This window comes from Choloepus didactylus, chromosome 3, assembly GCF_015220235.1.
Source record: "Choloepus didactylus isolate mChoDid1 chromosome 3, mChoDid1.pri, whole genome shotgun sequence".
Lineage (NCBI taxonomy): Eukaryota > Metazoa > Chordata > Mammalia > Pilosa > Megalonychidae > Choloepus > Choloepus didactylus.
The window spans coordinates 179,990,833-180,005,329 of NC_051309.1; the positions used below are offsets into that span (position 1 = coordinate 179,990,833).

At 39.8% G+C, this 14,497-nt stretch overlaps 1 protein-coding gene across 2 annotated transcripts in view; it reads left to right on the forward strand.

Annotated features, from left to right (window-relative positions):
* The window catches only part of KLHL2 (kelch like family member 2), a 141,378-nt gene that overhangs the window by 90,360 nt on the left and 36,521 nt on the right, over nt 1-14,497 (forward strand). For both annotated transcript variants that reach the window (XM_037830960.1, XM_037830961.1), the window contains one exon: nt 3,890-4,052. In XM_037830960.1, the coding sequence (XP_037686888.1) occupies nt 3,890-4,052 (163 nt within the window). The remainder of the gene's footprint in view (nt 1-3,889; nt 4,053-14,497) is intronic.

Here is a 14,497-nt window from a genome sequence, read left to right on the forward strand (position 1 = left end):
AGACTTGCTTTGTGATCCAACATGTCTATCCTAGAGAATGTTCCATGAGCACTTGAGAAAAAAGTGTATCATGCTGTTGTTGGATGTAGTGTTCTATAAATGTCTGTCAAGTCTAGTTCATTTATTATACAATTCAACATCTCCATTTCTGTAGTGATCCTCTGTCTAGATGTTCTATCCATTGATGAGAGCGGTATATGGAAGTCTCCAGCTATTATTTTAGAGGTGTCTACTTCTCCTTTCAGTGATCTAAGGGTTTGCCTCATGAATTTCGGGGCATTCTGGCTTGGTGCATAAATATTTATGATTGTTATGTTTTCTTGATGAATTGACCCTTTTATTAATGTATAGTGTTCTTGTCTCTTTTAATTGTTTTACTTTTGAAGTCTAATTTGTCTGATATTAATATAGGTACTCCTGCTTTTTTCTGGTTGTGGTTTGCATGAAGTATCTTTTTCCAACCTTTTACTTTCAGTCTTTTTTGTCCTTGTGTCTGAAGTGAGTTTCTTGTAGACAGCATATAGATGGGTCCTGTGTTTTAATCCGTTCTGCCAGTCTGTGTCTTTTTATTGGGGCGTTTAACCCATTTACATTTAGTGTTATTACTGTAAGGGCAGTACTTTCTACTACCATTTTGTCTTTTGGAATTTATATGTAATATCTTATTTTTTCCTCTCTCTCCTTTTACCTTTCATGATAATCTTCATTTCTGCACTCTTCTCCAACTTTCTCTCTCCTGTCTTTTCCTATCAGCCTGTAGCATGCCCTTTAGTATTTCTTGTAGTGCTGGTCTCTTATTCACAAACTCTCTCAGTGTCTGTTTGTCTTAAAATATTTTAATCTCTCCCTCATTTTTGAAGGACAGTTTTGCTGGATATAGAATTCTTGGTTGGCAGTTTTTCTCTTTCAGTATCTTAAATATATCATGCCACTGTCTTCTTGCCTCCATGGTTTTTGCGGAGAAATCTGTACATAGTCTTATTGACCTTTTCTTGTCTGTGATGGATTGCTTTTCTCTTGCTGCTTTCAGAATCCTCTCTTTGACATTGGACAATCTGATCAGTAAGTCTCTTGGAGTAGGTCTATTGGGATGTATTCTGTTTGGGGTATGCTGTACTTCTTGAATCTCTAATTTTCTGTCTTTTATAAGAGTTGGGAAATTTTCAGTGAATATTTCTTCTTTTATTCTTTCTGCCCCCTTTCCCCTCTCTTCTCCTTCTGGGATACCCATAACACGTATATTTGTGCGTTTCATGTTGTCACTCAGCTCCCTAAGACCCTGCTCATATTTTTCCATTTTTTCCACCATCTGTTTTTTTGTGTGTGTGAATTCAAATGTCTTGTCTTCCAGTTCACTGATCCTTTCTTCTGCCTGTTCAAATCTACTGTTGTTTTTTCAAGTTTACAAATTCTTCTTTATGGTCATTCAGTGTCTTCTTTATATCCTTCATCTCTTTTGCTGTATCTTCCTTCAGTTCATTGAATTGATTTAGCATTAGTTGCCTCAGTTCCTGTATCTTGGTTGAACTATTAGTTTGTTCCTTTGGCTGGTCCATGTTTTTGTGTTTCCTGGTATGGCTTGTTATCTTATGTTGTCTAGGCATCTGATTTTCTTGATTAGTTTATTCTGGAGCTCGTTTTCTATCTTTTACCTAGGGGTTTCTTGTTGGTTGGCTTAGTTCTCTGACCTCTGTTATTCAGTTCAACTTATTCTAAACCTCTAATTTTGGTTCTATTTAGTTGATCAGAATTTTTCACTTAGTTTTTCTGTTTCTTGCCCTGTGTTCTAGTTTGCTAATGCTGCCAGAATGCAAAACACCAGAAATGGATTGGCTTTTATAAAAGGGGGTTTATTTGGCTACATAGTTACAGTCTTAAGGCCAGAAAGTGTCCAAGGTAACACATCAGCAATCGGGTACCTTCACTGGAGGATGGCCAATGGTGTCCGGAAAACCTCTGTTAGCTGGGAAGGCACGTGGCTGGCATCTGCTCCAAAGTTCTTGTTTCAAAATGGCTTTCTCCCAGGATGTTCCTTTCTGGGCTGTAGTTTCTCAAAAATGTCACTCTTAGTTGCACTTGGGATATTTGTCCTCTCTCAGCTTCTCCGGAACAAGAGTCTGCTTTCAACGGCCATTTTCAAAATGTCTCTCATCTGCAGCTCCTGTGCTTTCTTCAAAGTGTCCCTCTTGGCTGTAGCTCCTCTTCAAAATGTCACTCTCAGCTACACTGAGTTCCCTCTGCCTGTCAGCTCATTTATATAGCTCCACTGATCAAGGCCCACCCTGAATGGGCCTTCTATGGAAATATCTAATCAGAGTTATCACCTACAGTTGGGTGGGGCGCACCTCCAAGGAAACATTCAAAGAAATCTGATCAAAACTGATAACGTCTGCCCACACAAGATTACATAAAAGATAATGGCGTTTGGGGGACACAGTACATTCAAACTGGCACACCCTGCCTCTGTGTAGCCTTTTTGTGAGAGGGTCTTCTCAGATATGGTCAACCCCAGTCAGATTTTCCCAGTCTAGAGAGGCCCAGGTCTCATTGGGAGGATATGGAGTTTTCCTGAGAATGAGACCCTCCTATGAGGCCTTTAGAATTGGCGCTTTTCCTCTCCTGTCCAGCAGGTGGCACCTGCCAGCCCGCATCTCCCCCACCAGTGTAAGGAGGTATGGAGACTTTAGTTCTCCTGGTGACTCTGATCCTGTTGGGGACGTGGCTGACTGAAGCTGGAATCTGAATTGCAGCCCCTGGGGTCTGAGTTCCCAGAAGTAGGGCTATGGGTTGAGCTGGACCTCTCCACTCTCCCAATCCTAGGAACTCCAGTTGTCTCTCAGGGGCACTATTCCCTTCTCCCCTCTCCTCTTTGGGGCATCTCCAGATAAATTCCTTGGTCAACCTGAGTTGCCAGTTAAAGACGGGGTAGAGACCTTGAGAAGTGAATCTGGAATCAAAGATGCTGTGGATACTGTGTCTCCCCCCAAGCCCAGCTTAGTCCCTCAACCTGGGCTTTCCAATAGAAAATAACCATGTATGTTACTTTCAGATTAAAAAAATAGAAAAGAAAAACAAGAAAAAGGAAAAAGAAAAAAGGAAAAGAACAAGGAGTCCCTTTTAATAGTCTTTCCCCATCCTAGAAGGTTTGTCAGTGTCAGAATAGAGCATTTAAAGATGTACTTTGGGCTATTGTCTGATAATTACTCTCCAACAGCTTCAATTCCACTCCTGCTGGGGGCTATTGAAATGCAAATAGATAAGGAGTCAGTGAGAAGCCAGAAGGGACAAAATGTAGGGGGAAAAATGGCTTTTTTGGAGCCTGGGAATGGGTGCTCACTTTTATGTGCTCCCCCTTCTCAGATCCCAGCCCTTCTTTAGCACCCCCAGCTCCAAAATTAGTTAATTAATTTGTTAAATTCTGCAGTTGAGGCTGGCTTGAGCCCCACTTCTTGCCCTCAGCAGATAGCTTTTTGTTTTTTGTTTTCCTTTTGAGGGAGCCAGCAGCAAGACGGTCTGTGAGGTCTGGGTGGGGAGGGGCACCAGACCCCTGGTCCCAGGAACTTACAATGTTCGCTGCGATCTCAGCTTTCCTCAGATTCCAAACTTGTGTCCGATGTGTGACTGGTTATGGAGACCCTGAAAACACTGTTTCATATAGTTCTTGGGTAATTGCCAGCTGCTCTAGGGGAGAGACGAAATTCTGCACCTCACCATTCCGCCATCTTCAACAACCATTTTTGAAAATATTTTTCATGTTTGTTTTCTGTGGAATATTCGGAGCTAGGTACAGATTATAAACTACAGCTGGACTTCTCATGCCTTACTTTAGAAGCAGTAAATAATGACATTGTTTTTCCAGCCAGCTAAACATGCTTACTGTGTGTTGCAGGTACTTCTTCCAGCAGCTGGTCTGTTACAGTTACAGGATGTGAAGAAGACTTGCTGTGAGTTTTTGGAATCCCAGCTTCACCCTGTCAACTGCTTAGGAATCCGGGCTTTCGCTGATATGCACGCGTGCACAGATCTCTTACACAAGGCCAACACCTATGCAGGCAAGTAGAACAGACCGCTGACTGAGTTTGAGACCAAGAATCTAGGACTTTTGAGTTCTAATATGATTTTACAGTGGTCTCTGGAAAACTGTGCCTTGTTTCTGGGATCTGGGCAAATACATTTAAAATCTTAAAATGGTGGTAGTGCATAATTGAAGCATGCTCATAAAATTCTGAACTTTTGAAAAAAACACTGATACATTGTATGTGAACAGTAGAACAGGTCGTTTTGTGCAAGTATTTAATCTGTGTATTTTTCTTTTAAATTGTCAAATGAATGGCATATAAGTAAGCATTTGCACATGAAATTGTCATTTTATCTCAGTGATGGTTTACATCTGTCTCTCTTTGTTTTTTAATTCAGTTTTTTTTTTATTTATTTTTTATTTTTTTTATTTTTTTTTAATCATTTTGAGATATATTCACAAACCATACAATCACCCATGGTGTAAAATCAGCTGTTTATAGTACTATCATAGAGTTGTGCATTCATCACCCCAATCTATTTTTGAACATTTTCTTTATACCGGAAAGAATCAGAATAAGGATAAAAAATAAAAATGAAAAAGAACACCCAAATCATCCCCCCCATTCCATCCTATTTTTCATTTAGTTTTTGTCCCCAGTTTTCTACTCATCCATCTATGCACTGGATAAAGGCAGTGTGATCCACAAGGTTTTCACAATCACGTTACTGGTAGAAAAACCAGTCTCAGGTAGTCAGGCCCGCCTGATCCCGCATCAAACAGAGAAACAAGTCTCTTTCTTTGGTGAGAAGGTGAGTTTATTGAAGATGCATCAACAAGGAACTGGAGGAAAGGAAAACCTTTCAAGCCCAGTTCAAAGTGAGAAGAATTGGTTGGGCTTTTATAACCCCAGACAGACAAAGAAATGGCTAGAAGCCAGAAGGAAGCAGAGAGGAAGAAAAACAGAAGAGAGAAAGCTGTTCTGTCAGCATCTCCTTGTTATCTTGAAGTCCTGAAGTCCTCCCTTCATTCAGGTTTGTTTTTCAAAATGCCAGTTCTTTATCAAACCAGTGTTTTTTTAAAAAGAGCAAGTTTTTTTTTTGTTGTTTAAATTAGAGCAACAGCAAGTTATTTTAACGAGGGCTTTTCATGGTCAGAATAACTCAAGGCTGCTTGAATGAAGTGATCTTAATAAACAGTTTTTTTTTTCCTTTCCTATTGGCTATTGAAGACTATGCTAAGCATTTTCCAGCTGAAGAATTATATTGAGTATTTCCTACTTACCCAGCTGTCGATCACACTGTCACCGCTTGTAATCTATATTGTTATACAATCATCAAGAGTCAAGGCTACTGGGTTGGAGTTTGGTAGTTTCAGGTATTTGCTTCTAGCTATTCCAATACATTAAAACCTAAAAAGTGTTATCTGTATAGTGCGTAAGAATGTCCACAAGAGTGACCTCTCAACTCCATTTGAAATCTCTCAGCCACTGAAGCTTTATTTTGTTTCATTTTACACTCCCCTTTTGGTCAAGAAGATGTTCTCAATCCCACGATGCCGGGTCCAGATTCATCCCCAGGAGTCATATCCTACATTGCCAGGGAGATTTATATCCCTGGGAGTCAGGTCCCATATGGGGGGAGGGCAGTGAGATCACCTTCCAATGTGGCTTGGTTAGAGAGTCTCTCTCTCTCTCTTTACATCTTCTGGCTTAAGATTTTAAAACAATGAAATCTAGATGCCTTTCGGTGACCTAGAAAAGTAGACCCAAATAGACACTGTGATTTCCATGTCCTCCTGCTAGCACCCTCTCCCACTGGCAGATTTAGGGTCCATTGCTGTTGTTGAGGAAGCGGTCACTTTAGTAGCTATGCAGGACACTCAGATACTACCCCCACGCCCCTCTCTTGTAGGGAAGGAGAGATTCTTAATATAGCTTTGGATGTAGTTTAAGTTCACGATAGTAATCTCTAATTTAATTTGCTCTGAGTTATTAACATTTAAAAATAAGTATTAAAAGTGATTATTAGGAAGTTTTCTTTTACGCTTTCTAATTTTTTTAAACCATCTTTCTGAAAGATAAACCTGGTGGAAGTTATATTCCACCATCTGTCCTGCACCTGTGAGATCCAGCAGGCACAGTTCCTACAGAAGCTTTCATGACCACTGACTCCTAATTAGGTCTAGAACTCTGACTTCCCCTCAGCCTTGAAATGCTAGAGCCCCTCATCTAAGCTTGGCTTCAGCGTGCTTAGTAAGAGTTCTCACTCTGTGATGAGTGAGGAGACATTTTGGCACTTAGACCTGGACAACATTTGTGTGTGTGTGCTAGGGTGAGGTGGTGGGGATTGGGGCAGAAAATGGCTGATGCAGAGCATTGGGGAGGAGAAATATTCCTAGAATCTGTATTGAATTCACTGAAGAAATAATGGTACAGGGGGTCCCTATGGCTGTTGAAAAAACCCACAGTGCATCCATAAAACAGAGTAATCCAGTAAATTTGAACTTTATTCTGTGGAGTGGCCTGATAGCCAGACTACCCTTTTATAAATTGCTTCACTGGTAAAATGTGATCTGAATTCCAAAGAGCTGATTTACAGGTGAATTTTTAGAACACAACCCATCTGTAAGTTGGGGAATGCTTACAATTTTTAACGATATTCATGTAATCTCTGGGTGGGATGAGGCATTTTAAGAAGAACAAGGATAGATTTGGATTCATTGATGTATTCCAGTGCAGCCAGTTCTGTTCTTCAGCTAAATAGAAATTACTCTTCCTAAATCTAAATGCCATTAACTGCTGGATACACCTGTTATCAATGGTTTATATTTGGAAGAACAGCAAGGAGGCGTGTGCATTTTTGGTATTTTTTTCCTGCTTGAAGCAATTGCTATTTAATATAATATCTTTCTTGGGCTGCTAGTCTTCTCCATAGTGCTTGATAAATACTACTAACTATTAAGATGGAGGAAAGGGGAAGAATGAGTAAAGTGGAATTAATGTAAAAGATTAATGCAAAAGAACTCTTAGTTTCACTCATACAAGAACCAGCTCATTTACCTTGTTTCTAGGCCACAATTGGATTTTCTTTTATTATTTTTCTCTTTTAAAAACTTTAAATTTACTGTAGAATAATACAAAATATGAACAATTTACACCAGAATTAGAACATCTCATTATTTTAGCTTAGATTCCATCTTCATAACTATATAAAAAAGTTTTCAGGAAAAATTGTCACTTTCATCAAAATTATAAGGATTCATTATTCTTCATTTTTAATGCTCTTAATTTTAAATCAGTGTTTAATCTTAAAGGATGTTCTCCTTTCATGCCATGATTCTGAATCTTATATTTGCTTGGGTTCCTTAGGTTATAGGTAACATTAAAAACTTTTAATTATGGAGATCTGCAAACACATACAAAATTAGAATAGTACCCATCTTCCAACTTCAGCAGTTGTCAATTCACGGATATTCTTTGTTTCAGTTTGCTGACAAAATGCAATATACCAGAAATGGGTTGGCTTTTACAATGGGGATTTATTAGCTTATAAATTTAGAGTTCTAAGGCCATGAAAATGTCCTAAATAAGGCATCAACTGGACAATACCTTTTCTGAAGACTGGGTTATCAGTGAGCTTGGGCTCCTCTGCCAGATAGCCAGGTACATGGCGACATCTACTTGTCCTTCTCTCCCGGGTTTTGTTGCTTCAGCTTCTGGCTTCTCTGTCTGTGGCTTTTTCTCTAAACTTCTCTGAATGTTTCTCTCTCCTAGCTTCTGTCTCTTTTAGCTTTTCTAGGGGCTTTTCCATGAGCTTCTTTAATTTCATTTCTAAGCTTCTGTATGTGTTTTATCCTATTATAAAGGATAACCTATTTAAAGGGTTAAGACCCACCTTGAATGAGATAGGTCACATCTCAATTGAAATAACCTAATCAAAAGGACCCACCTACAATAGATGGGTGAATAGAAAAAACTAAATGAAAAATAGGTTGGGGGGGATGACTTGGGTGTTCTTTTTTACTTCTATTTTTTCATTATTTTTACTTTTTCTGATACAAGGAAAATGTTCACAAAATAGATTGGGGTGATGAATGCACCACTATATGATGGTACTGTGAACAGTTGATTGTACACCATGTATGATTGTATGATATGTGAATATATCTCAAAAAAAAAACTGAATTAAAGAAAAAAGGTCCCACCTACAATAGGTCTACACCCACAGGAATGGATTAGAAGAACATGATTCTTTCTAGGGTACATACAGCTTCCAAACTACCACAATCCTGTTTCTACTATATCCCTCTTTACTTCTCCCTCCTCTGTTATTGTTTTTATATATGAATTTTTTATTGGCATCTAATACACATAAAAAAGTGCACCAATACATGTGTGTCTTTAGCTTGGTGAGTTTTTGCATTCTCTTATGGTATTTTGAAGTAAATTCTGTCATATTATTTTCATCCATATGCTTTATCCTTTTGATTTTTTAACGAATTTTATTACAAAGACCAACTTTATATAACAGAGCTATTTCCATGTCTTTTGTCCATGTCTTTGGCATTTTGATAACTAGTTGCAACAAGCTTTCTAAATAAATAATCCATTATAATAATAAAAATTGTTCTTCATAATGAAGCGAAAAGGAGGGCAAGTAAGGAGTTCATGCAGGAAGATGCCCATAGCACTCTCTTTCTGCCATAAACAATTGTTTTCTAGTTTCCTAATTAATTATTCTAAACCCAAGCACCTTAAATGTTCAGAAAAATCTACCCACATCAAATCGTATAGCATGTGAAAGGCTCTAGGAGCGTGAAGTGGGACTGTGGCAATAAGGTTCATAGCTTATCTTTTCTTTTCCATATCTTAAGCAGTGGGCTAATTAATTAGGACCTATGGCAGGCTTAAGAACAAGAAAAGGAAGAGATGAATAGCAGTGACAGAGGAATAGAACTGAATTATTGAATTAATGAATGGAAAGGGGGAAGGAGAGAAAAGAGCTGAGGTGGGAAGAAAGGATGGAAAAGGGAGGAAACTTTGCTAGGCTTGGGGTACTTTCTGTTCCGAGGTATGACTCTGTGTGCCCTAGTGTCTGGAGCGCTCCTTGTACTTTGAAAACCCCCCAGAGATTCTGGACATAAGATCCATTGCATGCCTTACTATTGCAGATTGGAATTGTGATTTCTAATGTCTACTGTAGTTAAATCGTACAGGGGTAGTGAAAGAATTAAGGTGGAAATTTCTTCAGTGAACTCAAACGCTTATTTTTAATAGTATCAGCATCATCAGAGAAAGTAAAAATGTGAGAATCTCAGAGTCTGATGAATTGAGGGGGGCTTGGAATCATCCCCCTCATCCTGCTGCACTTGCTCTCATGGCTCAGCCCCATGAGGCTGGCAATCCCAACCTGGCCTGCTGGCCGGCGCTGCTTCTGCAAGGTATGCAGTGAGCAGCTTCAAACCAGTGACAACTGAGAGCCACCAGACCAGCCAGGTTCAGTGGCCTGCATGTTGAGGCTTGGTGTTCTGGACTGTAGTCAGCTTTTGTTTTGTTCTTGAATGATTATTTTCTTAGCTGAAAATTGTATGAAATTATTTTTTGCTTCATACCTAAAAAGGAAAAGTTTTGCCGCTCGCTCAAAGTGTACTGACTTGTTTGGGGAATGCTGCTTTGTAGGCTCTTAAGGAAAAGAGCGGTATTTTCTGTATGGTGTCCAAATTTTAGCCATTTTCCAAATCATTGTGACCTTTGCTTTTAGCAATTTTGGCAGACCAAAAGGAAGATAAATATTGAATTCATCAGTTTAGATGCATTTTAGCAGTTCCAGCAAAAGACTTTTTTGGAAATTAGATTATAATTATAAATAGAAAAATGAATTTCATTTAAAGCTCTCTGTTGATAGTCAGGATTTACCAGCAGTAGATTTCAAGAATTTCAAGCAAATTTAAGGGAAAAAGTAGTTTCAAATTCTTAGTCATCCCCATTTCTTGCCATAATCCCCCACCCCCATGCTAAAAATCTGAGAAGCTACTTAATACCTGTTCTAATTGACCTTTGGGGGAATTTGCAGTATCATTTTCAAACCAGTGCTCTAGTTGAAATTCTTGGTGTTGGTAAATACTGAACATTCCTCAGTAACAAGACTGCCTATGATGAAGTCCTCTTCTTCCCCAGTCACTCATGTACCTTTTTTTTTTAAATTTTAATTTAATTTAATTTAATTTAATTTTTAAATTTTATTTTGAAAAACAATACAAACCCCATACACAGAACTCCAGCATACCCTGACCCCCCTCCCCTGATACCCCCATCCACCAACTTTAACATCCTGTCACACCAACATTTCTTTCTTTGCCTCCCTATCATCCATCATCTATTGCTCTGTTTTCTGAACATATGAGAGCAAGCTACACACATCCTTGAACAAACAATATAATTCACATATACATTTCCCATGTACAAGAAAATTCTTTTATGCAATCCCATTAAGCGCAGCTAAGAAGTTCAAGAAATTCAACATTGATACAAAGCTTACATTCTATATTTCCTTTTTTTTCTTTCTTTTGTCCCAACTGTGTCCCTTTGAGCCTCCTCTCCTCCATCCTCAGATCCCATCCAGGAGCATCCTTGGCATTTAATAGCCATTATTTATTTAGACTTTTTTTTTTTTTTCTATTGTGGAAACATATATATAGCCTAAATCTTCCCATTCCACCCCCTCCCTAGCATTCAATTAGTGGGATTAATCACATTTAGAATGTTGCAAGGCTATCACCTTCCCACCATCCATTACTAGAAATTTCCCTTCACCCCAAACAGAAACCCTACACTCATTTCTTAACTCCCCATTGCCCCTTCCCCCACTTCTCGTAACCCATACTCTACTTTTCATCTCTATGGTCCTATTCTCTGATACGTTCTTTGTGTTTACCATGGGGCTTAAATTTAACCTCTTAAGCCTATAACAGTCTTGTTTTTCTTTGATACCAACTTAACTTCAACAGGACACGTAAACTATGTTCCTATATTCCTCCATTCCCCCACCTTTATGTAGTTCTTGTCAAAAATTACATATTTTACATTGAGTCCAAAACCACTGATTTTTCATTGCAGTTTATGTATTTTAGATCCTGTAAATAGTGGAGTTACAAATCAAAAATATGGTAGTATTGGTATTTATATTTGCCATGTGATCTTTACTGGAAATCTTTATTTCTTCATGTGGTTTCAGTCAACTGTTTAGTGTCCCTTCCTTTCAGTCTGCTCAGTTCCCTTTAGTGTTTCTTATAGGACTGATCTACTAGTGGTGAAGTCCCTCAGCTTTTGATTATCCGGGAATGTTTTCATCTCTCCCTCATTTTTACGCTCCAGTTGTTTGTGAATTTTCTAAGTCTCTGATGGTTATTGACTTCTGTTTGTATTCCATTGTAGTCAGAGAATGTGCTTTGAATAAATTCATTTTTTTTAAAAATTTATTTAGGCTTATTTTATGTCCCAGCATGTGGTCTATTCTTGAGAAAGATCCATGATCACTAGAGAAGAATGTGTGTCCTGGTGATTTGGGATGTATTGTTCTATATATGTCTGTTAAATTTCTCTCTCTCTCTCTCTCTCTCTCTCTCTCTCTCTCTCTCTCCTTTCTTTGTTTCTTTGTCGGTAGGGCTCCCTTTAGTATCTGAAGTAGGGCAGGTCTTTTATTAGCAAAATCTCTCAGCATTTGTTTGTCTGTGAAAAATTTAAGCTCTCAAATTTGAAGGAGAATTTTGCTGGATAAAGTATTCTTGTTTGGAAATTTTTCTCTCTCAGAATTTTAAATATGTCATGCCACTGCTTTCTTGCCTCCATCGTGGCTGCTGAGTAGTCACTACTTAGTCTTATTGCTTTTCTCTTGCTGCTTTCAGAACTTGCTCATTCTCTTCAGTATTTGACAGTCTGATCAGAATATGTCTTGAAGTGGGTTTATTTGGATTTATTCTATTTGGAGTTCGCTGGGCATTTATACTTTTTGTATTTATATTGTTTAGAAGGTTTTGGAAGTTTTCCCCAACAATTTCTTTGAATACTCTTTCTAGACCTTTACCCTTTTCTTCCCCTTCTGGGACACCAACGAGTCTTGAATTTGGAGGTTTTATTTTACCTATCATATCCCTGAGATCCATTTTGATTTTTTAAATTTTTTTCCCCATTCTTTCTTTTATTCTTTCATCTTCCATTCTGTGGTCCTTGAGGACACTGAGTCATTGTTAAGTTTCCTCTAATCTTGTATTATGAGTATCCAGAGTCTTTTTAATTTGGCCAGCAGTTTATTTCCATAAAATCTTCTATTTTTTTATTTACTCTTGCAATTTCTTCTTTATGCTCTTCTAGGGTCTTCTTTATGTCCTTTATGTCCTGTGCCATGCTCTTCTTCATGTCGTTTATGTCCTGTGCCATGCTCTCGTTGTTTAACTTTAGTTCTTTGATTAATTGCACCAAGTACTGTGTCTCTTCTGATCTTTTGACTTGGGTGTTTGGGTTTGGGTTCTCCATATTGTCGGGTTTTAACATATGCTTTAGGATTTTCTGTTGTTTTTGGCCTCTTGGCATTTGCTTTACTTAATAGGGTTCTTTCTGGATATAAAAAGTACTGATCTCTGATTTGCCAGATCTACAGCTTGGTGGTGTGCACTTTCTCTAACAAGCCAGTAGATGGTGTCCGCGAGTCACCTATTCCCCTCAAGTGAGTTCTTCCCAACTTTGTCTTTGTGGTGTGTGGGGATCTGATTCTTGTGGGATCCAATTGGTGTACTATGTTTGGATGTGTTGTTGGTGCTTAATGTGGGGCATGTGTCTGTGTGGTTAGGGAGGCAGGACAGCTTTAATAATCAAACCTCCCAGGTGTTCCCGGCTGGAGATTTAAGGCTGTTGCAAGAGTCTAAGCCTTCATTTCAGTCTTGCCACAGATTGTCTCTGCCGCTGACCCACAAGTCCTTGGTATTGGCGTAGGGTCCCTGGGATTTCCGAGTGGGTCCCCCTTCCCAGCTGTGCTCTTCCAGGACCTCTGCCTAGGGAAGGCTGTGACACATCACAAGTGCACGCTGGCCCTCTAGGGAAGCTCTGGGACTGCTGGGCCATGTAGGGGCATTCCCAGCCTGTTGTAAAGACGGTTGAATGGGGCAGGTTAATATCCCCCTTTTCACACGGCTCCTCACCTTCCCAGCTCTGGGACAGTTAGCTGTGAGTGCACTAAAGGCCACTGTCCACGGCCAATATTGTGGCGTGTGTGCAGTGCTGCGGGAAGTACTCCCCGTCACATTGGGACCTTTGGCGTGGCTCTGGGCTATAGCTCCGGCCCTGGGCAGGAGCATTCCCAGCCGGCAGGAAGATGGCTGCAAGGGGTACGGTCTCTTTCTCCTTTTGGCTCCCCTTTGCCCCCTGGCCCTGAGACTATCAGCAGCGGGCTGTCCTCCAGACCAGACACTGAGATGTTGACACAGCATGCTCCCACCGTGCTTCACTGCACGGTTCTCACTGTTGTAACCGCAGCCGCTCCCAGGGTTTTTTGTTGTTGTTGTTGTTGTTTGGTTTTTTTGTTTTTTTTAAAAAGAACTAGTCCATCTCCAAATGCAAACCTATGGTTTCCCCACACCGCAGCGCAGCCGCCAGACTTTCAGGCAGCTCACTCACTCGTTTCTGAATGCAGGCTCCTGGTTTCACCAAATGTATGGTCCCTGGGGATTTAGCAGACCTTGTCCAGCTGGTGCCTCGCTGGAACTGGTGTTCTGGGTCACTTTCTGGCTTTTATCTAGTGTTTTTCACAGAGGTGTTTTTTGCTCTGTCTCACCTAACCACCATCTTAGGTTCTCCCTCACTAATGTAGTTTTAATTTATTTCCCGTTCTCTTCCTGCTCTTAACCCTGCTAACTATTTGCACCTCCCAGGCTCAGGGATAGTAACTACCCCTACCCATGCCTATCCAGGTATCCCATACTGTCTGTCTTCTGTCCCTTCTACTGCCTGTGAAATGGTGAAACTCTTATATCATCAACTATTTTCTTGTGTGTCTTACTCCTGTTGTCCTAACTGAAACTTGGCTTTTTCAAAAACCTACATACTGGGGGCACACTTCTTTAAGGGACTGTTCCGCCAACTCACTGGGAAGGTGGTTAGAAGAGTACTCCTTCCAGACTGTTGTTCTGTCACGATCATCATTCTTGCTTCTGCATCAACTGGCTATTAGCCTACAGCATTCTTCCTGTAGCCCTCTTTCTGTAGGCCTCCTTTTGCATACTCTTTGACACTTAGATTGTATTGTTCCTCTGTACCTGTGACTCCTGCCATCAGCTCAGAAACTTCAAAATCTATACCGTTGACTCACTTGAGATCCTTCTTCATTGTGCCTCATGACTGTCACTTTTCCCCCACTAAACCCACTGACCTCCTTAGGCTACAATTCCAGTACATGGTGGACCCTGTTGGTATGTGAACCTCCAAAG